We start from the raw sequence: 20,002 nt of genomic DNA on the forward strand, positions 1-20,002 counted from the left end.
AGAGAATAACTTTAGATCCTAGCTCATCAAAGTGGTAGCTTTATAAATGTTTGGGGCCTTCTAGTGAGTTCAGCTTTTTTATAACAGTTAAGACCTGCAGAACAATAGGCTCCATTTTCTAACTAGTCTTGGCATCAGTGGTTCTCTATAGGCTGGGGATGTAGTTCAGAATTGGAATGCCTAGCACACATAGTGCCCTGGGTTCAATTCCTAACATGGAAAAGAAAAAAAAAATAATAAAGGTGGCTTTCCAAATACTCCAAGTGAGCAATTCTGGCTGACACAATGTGATAGAAAGGTGGCCCTTGCAAAAAATACCCTGATGGACTCACATATCCATGAGACAATAAATTAATGTTATCAGTACAAGCTTAGAGGCATTTAAATAGCAGTAGACAGAATGCACAGGCATCCTAGCTTCATAAATTTTACCTTCTGCTTCCAAGAGAGGTTAAATGCTCTTTCCCATCGCCTTCAAAGGACTCTGTGAATTATTATATCCTTACATATCATACAATCTGATAAACTTTACCATTCACTTAACAACCTTCTCAGGTGTCTTATGACAGGGCTATTTGGGACACTGTCTCCTCAAAAAATCACTTTCGGAACTCTGAAACTTTGATTGGGGATGTGAGAAATTCTTGGTATGTACACTTCTTGACATATATGCTTCTATTTTATCATTTTTCCTTTCTGCATAGTGGTCTGAGAATTTTCTTCTTGGCCCATTTAACACTTCCTTCAGCTGGAATCTCGTAGACCATCCATACACTGATATATTTTTTTAATTCATATATTGTATGCACTATCCTTTTCCAGTTCTAGAAGCTTTCTTTTTCTACTCAAATATATTGTGGTGTTTATTTTCCCAAAGCTTCTCTTTGCCTGAAGTTACTTCAGCATGATCTCTTTATCTTTGTGTGGTCATTTTATACTCCATGTCTGATAATTACAATATGTGAAGTATTTTCCAGATGTGTATTCTTTCCCTTCTTTCTTCTGGTTCCTGTAGGAGGATCCCTTCTCTTTATTTCTCATTACTTTAAACTGCTAACTTTAATAGGAAAAATAGTTGATGAAATTATTTGGGTGCCTAAATAAAAGAGAGTATTCTATTCTCCTACCTAAAGGGGGTTACACTTGTTTCTGCTTCATTCCCAAGGGTATTGCTTTAAACTAAATTCAGTTTTCAGAATTTCTACATGAGATGAATTTGGGGTGCTAAACTGTACAAGGGGTAGTTTACACTGTGAGTTCCTCAGAGACCCTCCCCCTTGTTTTGCTCATAACAAATCAAGAACGTGAAGTCTTTGGGACAGAGGGTGTGAGACAGCATTATTCATGATTGCTATTCAGGGTCAACCTTAAAATCCCAGTCTATGGAGGATGGTGTTCATAGTTGAGGCCTCATACTGGGCAGGCATGGAGATCTTGCTACCTCTAAATTCATCTCTCCAAGCACCACGTCTCAAAGGCAGATTACTTAGGACAAATGTGGCTTTGCTGTTGGGCAGGCTTCCCACACCCTCCAATGCTTAGGACCACCTGCTTCTCTTATGTATTGATAAAACTTGCTCCAAAGTCAGGTGTGATCCAACCATGTGAATTCCTCATGAGCGTCTTGATGCTGTGAAGACATTTCTCCTCCCTCAATTTTTACACAGCATTCCTTGTTGGCAGCAGAGAGTTGACCGAAATCTAAGTAGCTTTTGTACCTTGCTGCAACTCTTCTTTATCCCAAGGTCCTTAGCATTCAGGATACTTCTGGCACATCAAGGAAATCGAGATGTTGACAGAGGACTAAGGAGAAACCTCCCTTCCACACTCACACCCCTTCCTCTGTTGTCACTGCTGACTCCTCCCCGTGTCCATGCCCTAGTCAAAACTCCCTTACAGCTTTGCACATGTTGACAATGTTTTCCTACCTCGATGAACCATTCCCCTCACATCCATCACATGCTTTTCTACCTCGCCTATCACAAAGTTCTGTCTGTCAGCCATTTCTAGAGATGCTATGAGCAATGGTTTTATTCTCTATGATAGTATGTGAATCACTCATTTAGCTTGCATTTGTCTATAGCCTGTGCCCATCGGATCTTCTGCTATACTTACATCTTTTCTGATTTATACTGTCACATAAGAACTTTTATCTGACTGCCACATTCCCTAACACCCAGTTTTGTGTTTATCATTCCTAATTCACCTTGTCCCCTGACATAAGGTAGTACCATAGCACTGGATAAACAACACAAATTCCATCACTCAAGTTCAAGTCGCAGGTCCAACCCTATTAACATAATCCCGTGATGCTCCCTAATGTGTCATGGCCTCCATTTCTTTACCTAAAGTGATGGATAATATTAATAACTCACAGCATCCTAATAGTTATATGAGGTGATACACATAAAATAATAAGTACTTCATAATTTTTAACTATTTTTATTACTATATTTTCATCTTATCCAAAAACCATCTTCCTTCTGTATGCTTATGATTCATATGGTACTCCTGACTCAGGACTCCCCAAAGTCTATTTGTTCATCTCTTAAAAGTTTCTGGCCAATTTTTTTATAATGGCTTTTCCGGTTTTACTCCCAACTCCTCGCTAACTCTTTCAACCATTGCTTTCTCACCTCACCCCAAATACTGGGACCTGGACCAAGAGTCTCATATATACTAGACAAGCACTCTGCCAGTGAACTACCCCCACTATAATGTGCCAACTCATGCAGAAATAAACACATTTGAAAATGTAGCAGAATTTCTCTATAATAATAACAACCACACTGACCTCTTTCCATCTCTGGGCAAGGAATGTCTGTACTTACCTGGGCTATTGATGGCTGACATCTACCCATTCTTTTCTTTCTTTGGATGTTTCAACTGCAGTACCTCCATCCACCACAAAACCCTTCTTACCTTCAAACTAGACCAAGCCTCACTTTTCCTAAAATGAACTACTGCCACTTCCTTCTCCCCATTCCTTTTTTTTTCCTGTGCTACCTTCATAACTCTTTGATATTGTCCATGTAACCTGTATTTTCCATTCCCAATGTTATTTCCAGTCTCCAGAGTCTCATGGTTTTACCATTTCTCACCTGGGTTGATGAGCTCACGTCTATAAGCAGCCCTTAGATTGTCAACCTTTCTCCTGCTCCAAAGAGCTTCGCATCCACGTGACCAAAGGTCCTGTTGATACACTGAGTAGCAACTTGAACCCTTCCTCCTCCATTCACTTTTATAGAAACATACTTTATATCATCAATGGTGAGGCAAAGACTCAGGTCAGTCATCGGTCCAACCATTAATTCATTGTAAATAAGATACACATTCATTTTCTTTAGCAGTGAATGGAGACAATATTTGTCTTGCCTTGCCCACTAGTTTGTAACATGAATTTTTAAAAAAAAAATCAGAGCCCAGGCATTGTTTATGCCTTTAATCCCAGCACTTGGAAGGCTGAAACAAGCAGCTCTCTATGAGTTCAAGACTAAGCCTATTTTACACAGTAAGTTCTAGGACAACCAGAGCTACAAAATGAGACCCTGTCTCAAAACCAATCCCCTGCAAAACAAAACAAAACAAAACAAAAACCAAACAACAATAAAAACAGACAAAAAGAAAAAAGTACAGATATAAATATGCTATACAGAATAAAATAAATTTAGCAGTAAAATATAATTTGGTAAGTTAGAAACAAATAAGATGTTGTAAAGTCTATATAAAGACTCTTGCTACCAAAGACACAAAGCATATCTGACCAAGGTTAAACAATTAAACAATTAAAACTCATCCAAGTAGCTTTAACAAGGCAGGCCCAACTCCATGAACAGTCTTTCATCATTAAGAGGTCTCACATTGAAACCTGTGGCTTACCTGTGTTCACTTGAAATGCAAAATTGATCTTTGGGGCTATCCCGAGGCACTTTCATTTTGATAATACAGTATTAAAGTATTAATAATGTACTTTCAGTTATGTGAATATGCAAATTGAATTGACCAATTGTGAGCAGGGAATATTACCAGTTCTTGGAGAAGGTGCCCTTGCAATTTCTAAGGAGCAGGGCTTCTTTGTAACAGCTGTGTCCACGAGTTCACAAAGGAAGTTCTCATTCTCTGAAGGGAATGTGTCCAGAGAAGCAGATGGTTCGATTTCCATGGGGTAATTCCTCTTCTTTGGATAAGACTCCTGAAAAGGAGATGGAAGAAAAAGCTTCTTAGTAAAACTGCAGCCTTGTCTGATTTATAAAATTCAGGAAAGATCGCTGGGTCCATCGGTATCAAATGAGCTGAGAACTGATGTGCTGTTTACTTTGAAAGGTCCTATAACCGTGTAACCCCATTGTGATGATCAATGTTTTTCAAGTGTTCTTATCATTTGGTTCCCCTGATACTGCATTGGTTATTAAGTTTTGATCTTCCTCTGTGTGTGTGTGTGTATGTGTGTGTGTATTCCTAGTCACAGAGTAAACAGTTTTAATCAACCATTATTTCCAATGCCCTACTCTTTGCCTGCCTCCTAGAGATAACTAGGATCTCAGATAACTAGATCACTCAGCGTGGGCCAGTCAGACACAAGGAGAATCCTCTAGGGGGCTTCTGAAAGGATGTTTTTCCCCAGAGAAATTTGTGAGGAGGCTACCCCTAGGCTCCTCTCTAAGGGAGGGGAAGGATTTTGGTTTTTTGTTTTTCTTTACTACAATGCAAACTCAAGATTGGTAAAGTTGCAACAGTAAAATAAGACTGTCGGTACCATTGGGTGGCTTGAATAGACCCAGGACCAGTTTCTTCAGGCTTCGTAAGTAAATATTAGCATCCTTATAATTTAAGGTATTCCTATTTGCATTTTCTCTCAGAATTATAGTATTCTATCCAACACATTAATATTTTTTCTTTGTCACTACTGTTAAATATACAATTAATATAGTACAGCTAACCCTTTTAAGGTTAGGATATGGTATAGATCCAAATTTATGTTACTAAATTCCCCAACATGTTCTAAAAACCACAGTTCAATGAATTGCGTAACATCTTAATTTCTTACAAATGATGTGTTAACAAGTTACCAATAATTATTGGACTTTCCCCATGTGTTAGTGTGTGTATATGTGTGTGTGTGTGTGTGTGTGTGTGTGTGTGTTTGAGTGTGTGAGTGTGTGAGAATATGTGAGTGAGTGTTTTGAGTGTATGTGTTTAAGTTTGTATGTTTAAATGTGTTAGTTTGAGTGCATTTGAGTGTGTGTGTGTGTGTGTGTGTGTGTGTGTGTGTGTTACTATGTTAAGCACAGAGGCTAAGCACTGGAGATTTTGTCTTAAGTCAGTAAGACATAGTCCTTGCCCTTGGGTAGTTCATCGTCTTCTACAGAAGACAAATAACCTGCACAATGGGTTTCAGAATGAATCACATTTTATTTTCTTCTGCTTGTTATCTTATAAAGTACACTTTACAGCTGAAAAACAAATAACAAGAATATAAACTCATTTTCAAACAATCTTCCACGATGGACTCCAGGGTGATAGAGATTCCATGGGAGCTCCTCCTTTCTCTATGATGATATTTACAGTGAGTGCAATTCAAGGTCAGGGTAATTGCTTTCAGACCACACCAGACCCTCACACATCAAAGAGTCAATTATGTTCACTCTACACTATTGAAAGTGGGAAATTGTGAGTCATTTATTTTTAACAACAAAGGGTGACAAAGTAGAAAGCATCCAGAGGAAGCAATCAGGAGGGCATGTGCTTTCAAACCCATGTCAGAGAAGAAAATGATGAAGGGAAGCACAGCGTTCTATCCAGAGAAGCTGCACAGTCACACAATGGTTTTCTCAACACATCTGAAAGGCTCTCCCTCAAGAGCTATTTCACAAAGTGGAGGGAAGGGCATAGCTCTTAAAAGGCGAACAACAACAACAAAATAAAACAAAAAAGTCTATCTAATATTTATAAGACAAGGAGAGGAAATTTGGGTTCATACCCAAAGTAACTTTTATAAATTAATAGTATGAATTTTCTTATAAAATGAACATGCACTGACAAAATAATGAGCTAACAAACATGATTAGAAAGTAACAGCATAGACTCTCCACTGCTGGCTAGTTATCTGTGGATGTGATTATGGATGAAGCACATTTGTGGTGTTTATACCAGAGAACTGGGCCTTGCTCCATGCACTTTGCCCTGTGCATTACCCTGTCTCCAGAATCTGCTGCAGACCCTGCTGCACAACAAGAATTGAATAAGCCCTGTGAATCGGCTGGATAGTCCTTTAAGCAGACAGCACCATTGTTGTATAAATGATTTTTACTATTTTGCTAATTTGTTATTGTTTATTTCACTGCCTTTCAAAACTGAAAAACTATGCCATACATGTGCAATCCCAGATATACATGAGGGTGTGGACATGATATTTTACTTAAAATACCAACAGCCCGGGCAGCACAGTGAAAGAAAGGAAAATAAAAGGAAAAAAAAAAAAAACAAAAGAAAGGGAAGTAGGAAGGAAAAGACATATTGAGGTTACAACAGTAAAATTGTATAGAATCTAATCAAAGAGTCTGCATTCTTTTCCCTGCTGGAATGGCAAATATCAACAAAACAACTGACAACAAGTGCTTGAACAAGTATGGGAAATAATGAAAAGGAGGAAGAGGGGGAGGAGGAGGAGGAGGGAGAGGAGAAAGAAGAAAAGAAAGAAGAAAAAGAGAAGAAAGAAAGTGAGGAACAAGATGGGGAGGAGGAAGATTAGGCAGAAGAGGAGGAAGAGGGAGAAGAGGAAGAGGAGGAAGAGGAGAGTGAGAAATAAGAAGGTGAGGAAGAGAGGGAGGAGGAAGAGGAGGTAGAAGAAGAAAAGGAAGAAGAGGAGGAAAGGAAGGAGCGAGAGAAAGAAAGAAAGAAAGAAAGAAAGAAAGAAAGAAAGAAAGAAAGAAAGAAAGAAAGAAAGAAAGAAAGAAAGAAAAGAGAGAAAGNGAGAGAGAAAGAAAAAGAAAGAAAAAGAAAGAAAGAGAGAAAGAGAAATAAAGAAAAGATAGAAAGTGAGAAAGAAAAAGAAAGAAAGCAAGAAGGAAAGAAGGAAAGAGAGAGAAAGAGAAAGAGAGAAGAGAGAGAGAGAGAGAAGGAAGGAGGGAGGGAGGGAGGGAGGGATTTTCAGCACTGAAAACATATATACAAGTGACATTATACAGACCGATCAGAGTTATATATGTATATAGATATATGTATGTAACTATAATTAATGAAAGGACAGGCCATCCATTTGAAAGAGAACAAGTTGGGTATACCTAGGAGGTTTTGGAAAGAGGGCAGAGAAGGGAAGAGTGATGTTATGACATTATAATCTCCAAGAGAAAATAATTAGAAATGTCTCTAGGTAAAACACTGCATTAAAAATTTTCAGAGCAATTCATGAACTTGGTAAAGTTTCAGTGTCACTGCTTATAAAGAATTATTAGGATTTTTAAATCCTTAAAGATGACTTAGAAATTTAATTCTCACCTTTTCTTTATGCACCGGCTGATACCAAATCTTGACTTCTGGGAATGGGGCTACAATAATCATGGGAATCATTATAACTTCTCAGCATACTGATTCCATATCCTACAGGTAGATACTCAGGAGTTGGATGGATCATGTTCAATATTTTCAATTTATTTTTTGAGAAACTCTATCCTATTCATCATCATGGCTGCATCAACTGATATTCCATCCAGTGGTGCTCATGGGTTTCATTTTCTCCATATTCTCCTAATACTAGTAAATTTAGTATCAGCCATTCTACCAGCTATCTCATTGTAACTTTGATCTGCATTTCTCCGATTATTAGGTAGAGGCCTTATTTCTACATATTGTTCATCATATATATGTTCTTTAAGAAACAGCTCTCCATGTCCTTTGTCCATTTTCAAGAGTTCATTGCTTCCAGCTCTGGAGTTGTTTGAGCGCCCTATATGGTGACATAAACCTTTTAAATGATGTATGGTATACAAATACTTTTTCCTGATTCATAAGTTGTCTTTTCATTTTGCTCTTTCTTTTGCAGAACAAAAGCCATTTGTCCAAGGTAAATCACTTGTCTACTTTGCTTTTGTTGGTTATTTCTGCACGTAGATAAAAAAATATTTGCCTAAACCAATATCATGAATATTTTAATTGTTTTCTTCTAGTACTTTTACAGTTTCAGGTTTTAGGTTTAAGTCCATTTTAGGTTAATTTTTGCAGAGAGTCTGAGATGAAAATCTAAGGTAATATTTCTATAAAGCTATCAGGTTTCCACAGCAACTTATTTTTTATTATTATTATTATTTTCTTTATTTACATTTCAAATGCTATCCCGAAAGTTCCCTATACCCCCCCCGCCCCTGCTCCCCTACCCACCCACTCCCACTACTTGGCCCAGGCCTTCCCTTGTGCTGGGTCATATAAAGTTTGCAAGACCAAGGGGCCTCTATTCCCAGTGATGGCCGATTAGGCCATCTTCTGCTACATATGCAGCTAGAGACATGAGCTCAGGGGGTACTGGTTAGTTCATATTGTTGTTCCACCTACAGGGTTGCAGCCCCCTTCAGCTCCTTGGGTACTTTCTCCTCCATTGGGGACCCTGTGTTCCATCCAATAGCTGGCTGTGAGCATCCACTTCGGTGTTTGCCAGGCACTGGCATAGCCTCACAAGAGGTCGCAATATCAGGGTCCCTTCAGCAGAATCTTGCTGGCATGAGCATTAGTATCTAGGTTTGGTGGCTGATGATGGGATGGATTCCCGAATGGGGTAGTCTCTGGATAGTCCATCCTTTCATCTTAGCTCTAAATTTTGTCTCTGTACCTATATCCTATCATGAGTATTTTGTTCCTTATTCTAAGGAGGAATGAAGTATCCACCCAATGGTCATCCTTCTTGGTTTTCTTGTGTTTTGCATAATGTATCTCGGGTATTCTAAGTTTCTGGGCTAATATTTGCTTATCAGTGAGTGCATATCTAGTGACTTCTTTCCACAGCAACTTATTAATGAGAATGCCCCTTTCCTATTTTCTGTTTTGAGTATCTCTATATCTATAATTGCTTTTCCTTCAAGTATTTTGCAACAGCATTTGACCACAAACTTTTCAATCCCCTGTCTCAGCCTCCAAAGTGCTGTGATAATAGAGGAATGTACTGCTACATCTAACTTTTTTATAAATATTCCAACATAAATTATATATAAATCTTATAATCTGTTACTTACTTCAAAAAGTATATTATGAACTTTTTTCAATGGTAAATATATTTGGTCCTCGATTTTGAAGGTTGGCAAGATTTTCTGATTCTATGATATACAAGAGCAAGATATATTCTTAGAAACTATATTCCAAATTTTGAGCTTCATCTCAGTCTAGTGATATGTGACTGAACAGTCCCCTATGATACTCCTCAGTGGTAGCAAATCACAGGTCTTGGTGAATCATGTGATTGAAAGGGTAATTCAATGTTATACTAGAATGTATTTTATTGCTAACCTATGATGTCTGCCAGATTAGGTAAAGTAAATGCACATTTGGTTTAGAGTATTTTTAACTTGCAATGGGTGTATCAAGATCTAATCCCATTCTAAATTGAACATGTCTGTACATGTTCAAGTGATAAATTCAAGGTTAGATTCCAGTATACATGCAGTCATAACTTAGTCAGTTCTATCATATTGAAATATAATGTTTTCCTCTTTTAAACACCCCCTTATTTATACAACTTGTTTATATGTTCCACTCCTTTGAAATAGAATTCCCACAATAAAAGGTATATACCATATGTTTAGGTAAAGTTAAATCTGTTTCTGAAATATTCTAATTCGCTCCATATGTCGGTTGGTTCTAGGACTAGCATCATATAGTTTTATTACCAGAGCCTTAAGATTCATTTCGTACATGGATGGATAAATTTCTCCTTATATTCATCTATGTGAAATCATTCATTCTTACCTTCACTTTTATTTTAATGCATAAACATTTTCTGAGTTATTAAATAATTCCATATGCTTTGTTCACTACTAATAAATCATACTTCCATGTATTGGGTCACCTAAGCAAGCTAGTCTTCATCTCTGATGCTTCTTCAGTGTGATTCCCACTCAATCAAGAACTATTCTTATCTCTCAGTGAGCACTATCTCAACCACATTTATCTCTCTCCACTGTACTTTGTTCAGCTATCCAGTGTGTCCAACTTTAACTCACAGGGCAACTCCTAAACTAGCCGCTTGGCTCTAAGGCTGCTTTTCTCGTATTTTTTTTTTTACTTCCAAACACTCATATGAGGGAGTTAAGGCTTAGTCATGCCTCAAGTAGGGCTCTTGATTTTGATATAACTGTATGGGAAAAGAATTAATGCTATGGACTTAGTATGTGTAGATACTAAGCAGATCCCATAAACCATCTCAGAATTCTCATACTAAGTGATTTCATTGAGTAAACTATTTTTTTTCTGATTTAATCTTTTTTATTATTATTATTTTCTTTATTTACATTTCAAATGCTATACCGAAAGTTCCCTATACCCCCCCCCCGCCCCTGCTCCCCTACCCACCCACTCCCACTACTTGGCCCTGGCATTTCCCTGTGCTAAACTAGTGTTTCTCATACAAATTATATTTATATAACAAGAGCTGGACAAATAACCAAGGTATTGTTTAATGAGTTAAAGAATAATCCTATTATTATGATAATAGTCTTAATGTTTAAAGTGTTTGTCTGGCATTTAGCAAAATTCTATGTGGACAGCGGGACAGTGAATACACACTGAGGAGAATGAGGTGGTAAAATAATTCTTCATTTTTTTGTTCTCTAGCCTGCTTTTTCCACTTACCCGAGAGCTGAGGCCATCTTCTTTAAAAGGCACATAAACACTTCATCAATCTTTGTTTAATTAAGTCTGAGACAAAGCCATTTAAGGACAAACATACATTCGGATCACTATAGGGAGAACAGCAATATACATTTGCAAAATATTTTGTGTTCTGTGAAACAAACCCTAGTTTATTTGCCAAAAATGATTCCCATTTAGTGCTCATAATAATCGATCCAATTTTCATTCAGAAAATAGTGTGGGGGGTGTTAAAGGACTTATCTAATAAAAGCATCTGCACAGTGGAAGGGCTGGGCTCCAACCTAGAATGCATATATTTGTATTGTGATTAAAAAGTACTATGATGTGCTGGAGAGATGGCTCAGGGCTTAGGAGCACTGACTGCTCTTCCACAGGTCCTGAGTTCAATTCCCAGCAACTACATGTTGGCTTACAACCATCTGTAATGGGATCTGATGCCCTCTTCTGGTGTGTCTGAAGACAGGTATAGTATACTCATATAAATAAATAAATCCTTTTATTAAAAAAAAGTATTATGACCAGATCTATACCACCATAGCATTAATTCTTCTCTTATAAAGTAATATTGAAAGCGGGAACCATACCTTTTTTAGTAGAATCTGGATCTGATGATTTTTTAAGCATTTGAAATCCCTCTTCCTACAGTGAGAAATCTTGGCCTTCATATAAAAGTAAACTGTCAATATATCACTGAAAGCCAGTTCCAGGAACGGCAACAGAGACGAAAAATGAGGTGACTGATCTTGAGGACTCCACCATACCTATTCTCACTCAATAGGGCTCTCAATTTGGTGAGCAATTGCCTTTTCTCTACTTGGCTTTATTTTAGGTTCTGGATCCTAGACTTACTTCTGTGTTCTTACAGCAGTAGCGAGGCCACAGCTATGGTCTTGGCCATCGTTAGCAGTTCTCTTCCAAAGAATGGAGTTCCAGCCCCTAGATCCTAAATAGATCCCTAAGCCCTACACTGCCTAAGTGAACTGAGGAAATGTAAAATTTTGATGCTTTGTTTTGTTTAGCCTGGTTCATCCTATCTACTCTACTCAACTGTACATATATGGACCGAAACAGTGCTTGGTCAAAATGACCAGCAATGTGACTGAGCACTGATTAAATTAATAGGAAGTATGTACTCCCCCATCAACAGAAAAATAAACTGTTTTATATGTTGTTTATATTGTGCTTCTATAGATGCTAAAAACTACTGAATAAATCAATTATTATAAGAAATTAAACGTAAGATCTTCTAGTAAAGAAACAAGCTATTATTAGCAACCCCCCCACACACACACAAAAGAATTGAGAATTACAACTATTGGTATTAGAATGTAATAAATCAGGTATTTAATATGTCATTGGCTTAATTTAATAGAAGTATGATAGCATCACAGTATTAACTCAATACTTTTTCTGATTGTTTTAATTTATCTGAAATCTTAAACTTCATCTAACTCAACTGTCATCCCTGCTACCCTGGAGATGACCAGGCTAGGTATGAAGCAACTCAGTATCCCTGTACTGTAGAGGAAAGACTGACTGGATTAGCTGACTATGGTAAAGATATGCAAGTTCTCCTTATCAAGGAGGCAGAGGGAGAGAGTTAACTTCCTGACTTGGGAGAATCCATCACAACAATGCAGAGACCAGTGATGGGCACAACTGCTTCACAAACATTCCAATCAGGAACTATTTAAGATCAGAAATCGGTGGTATGGAGGCTTTTGGAAACAGCTTTGATAGAGCATCCCATGAACTGTCCTCTTACCCCAGCTCACAGGCACATGACAAAACCAAGAAGTTTAAGGTACAATGGATGGAGATGACACCTGGGGCATGAGGCTAGGCACTGTGATCCACATGCGGGGAGGGGGGGCGCAAATGGGATGTTTTATTCAAACAGAGATGAGTAAAACAATCGGTTCATCTCCAGGGTATCAGGGATGGCAGATGAATTAGATGAAGTTTAAGATTTTAGGTAAATTAAAACAATCAGAAAAAGTATTGAGTTAATATTGTGTTATCTGCTTTCAATGCTTATGCTGAGAAAAGAGAAAATAATCCTAAATTTTCGGAGTGTGGGTTTGTGGTGGTCTGGAAGTTTGAGCTGATTCACAATCCCAAATGACTCAAAGCAAATAAAAACTTGTGGAAGTAGCCTGATTTACTCAGATATACGCACAGTATCAAGAGAAGTTATCTTCAAAAGATTTTCAAATGACGTTCAAGGCAGGTACATCACAATACAAACATAGAACAGTAATAAAATAATTTTTAATAGAAGGGCCATTGGGTGTGAGAAAGTTTGATGCCCACAGGACAGCCCTAGAGAAAGCAACACTGGTTTCTGTGATTGGGAGAATAATGGCCTCCCCCTGAGAACCGCAGTCCAATCCTTGCACTGCTGACAATATCATGGTGGACAGATAAAGAGATTGTACACATGTCTGTCTGTAGGTATGTAAGTTAAGGATCTGGAGATGAGGAGCCAATATTGAATTAACCTGGCTGAACAATATAATCAGAAATGTCCTTTTACCAAACTGTTTTCCACATACAACAGGCTGGTTGAACATGTGAACTCACGGGGGCTTTGGCAGCGTGTACATGACCTGCATTAGATCACGCCAATCAAAATTGCAACATCGGTAGGGGAGGGGCTCACAAAGTTCTACATCTAGCTGTGGAAATTGGCATAGATGGTTTCTCAAGGATGGAGAATCAGTTTATTTCAGGAAGGGACCCAGATAGGTTGACCATGCATGACCTTACAACCACGCATATAAACCAGCAGTGTCAATTAGATTTGGGTGTGGAGGACAGAGAAAGACAGAGACAGGGAGAAAGCCACAGACAGACTAAGAAACACACAGAAAGACATGCAGCTGAAGAGATGACTAAGCAGTTAAGAGCATTCTCTGCTTTTCTAGAAGACCCTAGTTCAGGTCCCAGCACGAACTTCCAGAAGCTCACAGCCATCTGTAACTTCACTTCTAGGAGACCCAATGTCCTATTTTGGCCTTCACATAGTGACGCCTTAGCATGCATATAGTGTAAATACATAGGTGCAATACACATGAAGTTTTATATATAGTATGACTTATATATTATAATATGTAATATATGTTATATATATTACATAAAGTTCACAATAAGATGTGATGGTAGAAATGTGGGAACCAGGCTGGAGGGATGGCGCAGCAGTTAGGAGCACTGACTGCTCTTCCAGAGGTCCTGAGTTCAATTCCCAGCAACCACATGGTGGATCACTACCATCTGTAATGGGCATCCGATGCCATCTTCTGGTGTGTTAAGACAGGAACAGTATACTCACATACATGAAATCAGTCAACCAAAAGAAAGAAAGAAAGAGAGAGAGAGAGAGAGAGAGAGAGAGAGAGAGAGAGAAAGGAAGGAAGGAAGGAAGGAAGGAAGGAAGGAAGGTAGGTGGGAACCTGGGAAACACAGAGGAGGCATGGGGAAGTCAGTCTGATAAAACACATTATATATGTGTATGAAATTCTCAAAAAAATAAACATCTTTTAAAATAAAAAATCCTTTTAATAGAAGGGGGAGGAAAATGAATCAATATTATAGCAATGCAGCTTGCTAGCCTTGGATCTAGAGTCAGCTACAAGGGCCTGGAGATAACTCATTTGATAAAGTGACTTTCTTACAAGCACAAGGACCTAAGTGCAGATCCCCAGCACTTACTTAAAAGCTAGATGTGGGGGCACCCCCTGTAACCCTAGCACTCTCAGCACTGGAGACAGGAGACCAGTGGATCCCTGGAGCTTACTGGGCAACCAGCTTAGGCAAGTTGCTAGGCGTCAGGGTTACTGAGAGCACCTGACCAAAGCAAGGCGGAGAGCAAGAGAGGATGGCACCGAACATCATCCTCTGGCCTCAGGAGCCATGGATACCCACGCACCCACACACATGGACATGCATCCTATGCACAAATAACGAAAAATTAAACAAATCAGCTTGAAACCAAAGATGGAAGGTAGCACACAGATGTAGAAAAGGGCCAGAAAACATTCTCCACTAGAACCTCTGCAGTGAAGTAGAGGTGTGCTGTTTGCGTGCTTGCTTGTTTGTTTGTTTGTTTGTTTCAGTATAGTGGAATCCATTTTTAATGCCCCTAAACCATGAAATAATAAAACTGCTTTTATCCTAGTAAATTTGGGGAATTCAATACAAGAACAATAGGAAATTTATAACACACCAGCTGAAGTCATGGCACACGCCTTTAATCCCAACACTAGGGAGGCAGAGGCAGGCAGATTTCTGAGTTCCAGGCCAGCCTGGTCTACAAAGTGAGTTCCAGGACAGCCAGGGCTATACAGAGAAACCCTGTCTTGAAAAACAAAAAAACAAAAAACAAAAAACTGAGAAAACCTGAAAGGACATCAAATTATACCTCAGTGGGGGAAAAGATGCTTTGCTATCAATATTCAAAGCCAGTGATTTTTATCTGCCTCAAAGTTAATGTGGCACTTATTCCATCTGTGTACCTGCCACTTATCTGCAGTCTTGACACAGAATCCTAAAGTGAGTTTAGAAAAATAAGTGTGTGCTGATAGCCAGGTGACAATTTGAAAGAGAAAATGAGGGAAAGGAGAGAGGTCAGCCTTTTATCATATATTTAAATAAATATAAATGGTCTGATACAATAATTGAAAGGCAATAGAATACAAAAGGTATTTGAAAGGAAGCAGTTTTAATGTTTGCAGAAATTTATTATAGTTAGAAGATGGCAACTCAAGTCAGAGGGGAAACAATGACTTATTTAGTAATCGCTAGTTTGATGACAGTTAAGTCATTACAAATAAATAAGAACTCTGGAAACACATCTGAAATTTTATATCTACCTATCTATCTACCTATCTATCTATCTATCTATCTATCTATCTATCTATCTATACCCATCATATATATTCTCCTATATAATCATGGCTGTCCTGGAACCTACTGTATAGACTAGGCTGGTTTTGAATTTATGGTGATCCTCCCCCTCTGTCTTCTGACCACTATATTTCAAATAAATGTTCAAATAATGAGAAGATACATCTGTTGTTATATTAACCTTAAAGAATGACCTATGACTAAAAGATTGAACAAGACACATAACCAGAACTGAAGAGGGAACAAAAGGCTGATAAATCTATGTTGATACAGGGATTAATTTATTTATTAGGAAGCCATTGAAGAGAGTCTTTAAAAACTGTGCTAAAGCCGAGCGTGGTGGCACACGCCTTTAATTCCAGCACTTGGGAGGCAGAGGTAGGCGGATTTCTGAGTTCGAGGCCAGCCTGATATACAAAGTGAGTTCCAGGCAGCCAGGAATATACAGAGAAACCCTGTCTCAAAAAAAAAAAAAAATGTACTAAGATGCTAAGTGTAGCTCTCCACAGTTTATGGCTTTGGGTGATGGTGGAGGGGAGAGAAAGGATTTTTAAGGGGCTGGCCACTGGCAGTTTGACCAATCTCCAATGAGTATATGATGGGCAATACAAATTAGAGTTGGTATGTATTTTTCCTTTATTGAGGGGGCGGGTGGGAGCTGAAGAAGGACACAAGGGTGGAATGGTGGAGCTGGGAAGAATGGGGAGTGAGTATGATCTGGGTGCGTTATATGAAATCCCCAAACAATCAATAAAAATATTGTATTGGGGGAAAAATGGAATTAAACTTTCAATGACAAACATGACAAAGGACTCATATCTTTAATCTCTAAACAGAATTATAAATTAAAATTAAAGAGATTAAAAACTTAAAAGAAAAATGAACAAGTGATAAGAGGTGATCATGAAAATAACTAGAGAGACACTAAAAGGAGAGGTGTCTGCTCTTCTTTATCATTCAACATATGTAAATTCAAGCAATGATTCCTAACTAAATTCCTATAAACAACGCAAAGGGACCTTAAGATGGGCACTTCATGTATTTTTGTTGAACATATGAGCTAAAATATCTTCCAGCCTAGTTTGTTTACAGCCACTGGTTGATATAGACTTTAAAATTTATATTTAGCTTTTATTCTGTTACCTGGTATATTAGGGTTTCCATTGCTGTGAAGAGACACCATGGCCACAGCAACTCTTATAAAGACACACATTTCATTGAGGTTGGCTTGCAATTTCAGAGGTCTAGTCCATTATCATCATAGTGGGAAGCATGACAATGTGCAGACAGACATGGTGCTGGAGGAGCTAAGAGTTCTACATCTTGATCCAAAGGCAGCTAGAAGGAGACTGTCTTTTACAGGCAGCCAGGAGAAGAACTATCTTCCATACTCAGCAGAGCTTGAACGTAGGAGACTTTAAATTTAACTGCCTCCACAGTGACACACTTCCTCCAACAAGGCCACACCTCCTCCAACAATGTCACGCCTCCTAATAGTGCCACTTTCTATGGCCAAGCATTCAAACACAGGATTCTATGGGGGTCATTCCTATTCAAACCACCACACTTGGGATAGGATGGAATCAGAACATTTTCCATCAGTACTCCTAGAGCATAACCATTCTTGTACATTACGTGGTTGCTATTCTCATTATCACTATGTTTTAGTGGACACTGGAATGGAGGGAGGCAGAAGAGCGAAGCCTGCATCTTCTTGTCAGGAATGTGAAAAAGCATAATCACGCTGGGTACAATAGAGAACACCTTGGAGGGCAGAGGTGGGTGGGTCACAGTAACTTCAGGGCCAGCTTAGTCTACATATCAAGTACCAGGCCAGCCTGGGGTTATGTACTAGTAGCAAGTTCCAGGTAGCCTGAGATACTCTCCAAAAAAGAAAAAGACTCTCGTCTACACTTTGTCTCCATATTTGTTCCCATGAGTATTTTGTTCCCCTTTCTAAGAAGGACCGAAGCACCCACACTTTGGTCTTCCTTCTTTTTGAGTTTCATGTGTTCTGTGAATTGTATCTTGGGTACACCGAGCTTTTGGGCTAATATCCACTTATCAGTGAATACACACCAGGTGTGTTCTCTTGTGATTGGGTTACCTCACTCAGAATGATATTTTCTAGTTCCATCCATTTGCCTAAGGATTTCATAAATTCCTTGTTTTTAATAGCTGAGTAGTACTTTATTGTGTAAATGTACCATATTTTCTGTATCCATTCCTCTGTTAAAGGACATCTTAGTTCTTTCAGGTTCTGGCTATTATAAATAAGGCTGCTATGAACACAGTGGAGCATGTGTACTTGTTATATGTTGGAGAATCTTTTGGGTATATGCCCAGGAGTGGTATAGCTGGGTCTTCAGGTAATATTATGTCCAATTTTCTGAGAAATTACCAGGCTGATTCCCAGAGTGGTTGTACCAGCTTGCAATCCCACCAACAATGGAGGAGTTTTCCTCTTTCTTCCCATCCTCACCAGCATCTGCTGTCACCTGAGTTTTTGGTCTTAGCCATTCTGACTCGTGGAATCAAAGTGTAGAGCAGAGACCAGAGGAAAGGCTCTCCAGAGACTGCCACACCTGGGGATTCATCCCATATACTGTCACCAAATCCAGACACTATTATGGATGCCAAGAATATGTGCTTGCTGAGAGGAGCCTCATATAGCTGTCTCCTGAGAGGCTCTGCCAGTGTCTGACAATCTCAGAGGTAGATGCTCTCAGCCAACTATTGGACTGAGCAAGGGGTCTCCAATGGAGGAGTTAGAGAAAGAACAGAAGGAACTGAAGGGGTTTGCAAGCCCACAGGGAGAACAATATCAACCAACCAGACACCCCAGAGCTCCCACGGACTAAGCCACCAACCAAGGAGTGAGTACACATGGAGGGATCCATGGCTCCAGCCACATATGTGGCAGAGGATGGCCTTGTCAGGCATCAATGGGAGGAGAGTCCCTTGGTCCTTTGGGAATTCAATGCCCCAGTGTAGAGGAATACCAGGGCGGGGAGGCATGCATGGGTGGGTGGGTGGGTGGGTGGGTAGGTAGGGGAACACCCTCATAGAATCAGGAGGAGGGGGCATGGTATAGGAGGTTTTGGGAGGGCATGGATCAGGAAAGGGGTAACATTTGAAATATAAATAAAGAAAATATACAATAAAAAACATTAAAAAAAGAAAAAGAAATAAAGAAATAAGAGAAAGAAAGAAAGAAAGAAAGAAAGAAAGAAAGAAAGAAAGAAAGAAAGAAAGAAAGAAAGAAGGGAGGGAGGGAGAGAGAGAGAGAAAGGAAGGAGGAGGAGGAGAAAAGTCTTTTTAAAAAGCTATAATTAGATCTAATCAAAATCAACCATTGGTTGTAAAAGAATATTAGGATATAATCCCCTAGAAGAAGTTCTCAATATGCAGGGAGTGAGGTCCATTGCAAATCTCCTTCCTGATTGACCACTTCAGAATGGAAGGTTTCAATCAAAACATTTAAAACCAAAGTAGAAATCTCACCGGAAACCTGCTGAGAAACCCAGGTGGGTTCTTCCTAGGAACAGGGCTTTGAATGTGACTTGCATCTGACTGCATATCAGCCCCAAATTGCCCAGATCAGAGCCAGAAGCCCCAGCATCTTTGAATACAACCTTATTTGGAAAGAGGAGCATTGCAGGTGTGTGTAGTTCGTTAAAATGAAGATTCTTTTTAAAATTAGGGTTATCCTTTTAATTCAATGACTGCTGTCAACACCTTAGTTTCCTGTTTTGAGCTTTGAGAATTGCTATATGATAAAATGCCTGTGGTTTAGACGGGCAGTTACAGGAGCTACAGGAAACTAATACAGGGGAGAGACTAATACAGAAAAGAGGACATGTACCACATAGTCCTATTGATGAAAAACCTTCAAAGTAAAATGCTTGACTGATCATCTTTAGTGTCTGAAATTTTATCTGTGGAAAGAAATTAACGACTCATGATTATCAGGAGAGGGGATTATCTCTGTTTGTCACAAAATCACACATGTAAAATTTAAACCCACATATGTGACCCACAATTTCTAATGGAAAGAAATTTTTTCTGCAATTAAACCTAAAAATAAAAATTAAAAATACAGTTTTTAATAATGTGCACCAAATCAGGGTTTAATCTAAAGGACTGGACTTTGTCTGGATTGAAAGGATTGATAAACATCATTCACAGGAAAAGGCAGTGTAGTATAATGGGGTCTACAGGCCAAGCCACATCAAATCCAAGT

General features: G+C 38.8%; 1 protein-coding gene across 10 annotated transcripts in view; it reads right to left on the reverse strand.

Annotated features, from left to right (window-relative positions):
• Positions 1-20,002, reverse strand: part of Anks1b (ankyrin repeat and sterile alpha motif domain containing 1B) — a 1,029,892-nt gene that overhangs the window by 698,241 nt on the left and 311,649 nt on the right. For all 10 annotated transcript variants that reach the window (XM_021205751.2, XM_029542211.1, XM_029542206.1 and 7 more), the window contains exon 10: positions 4,027-4,192. In XM_021205751.2, the coding sequence (XP_021061410.1) occupies positions 4,027-4,192 (166 nt within the window). The remainder of the gene's footprint in view (positions 1-4,026; positions 4,193-20,002) is intronic.

This window comes from Mus pahari, chromosome 9 (assembly GCF_900095145.1).
Source record: "Mus pahari chromosome 9, PAHARI_EIJ_v1.1, whole genome shotgun sequence".
In the NCBI taxonomy this organism is placed as follows: Eukaryota; Metazoa; Chordata; class Mammalia; order Rodentia; family Muridae; genus Mus; species Mus pahari.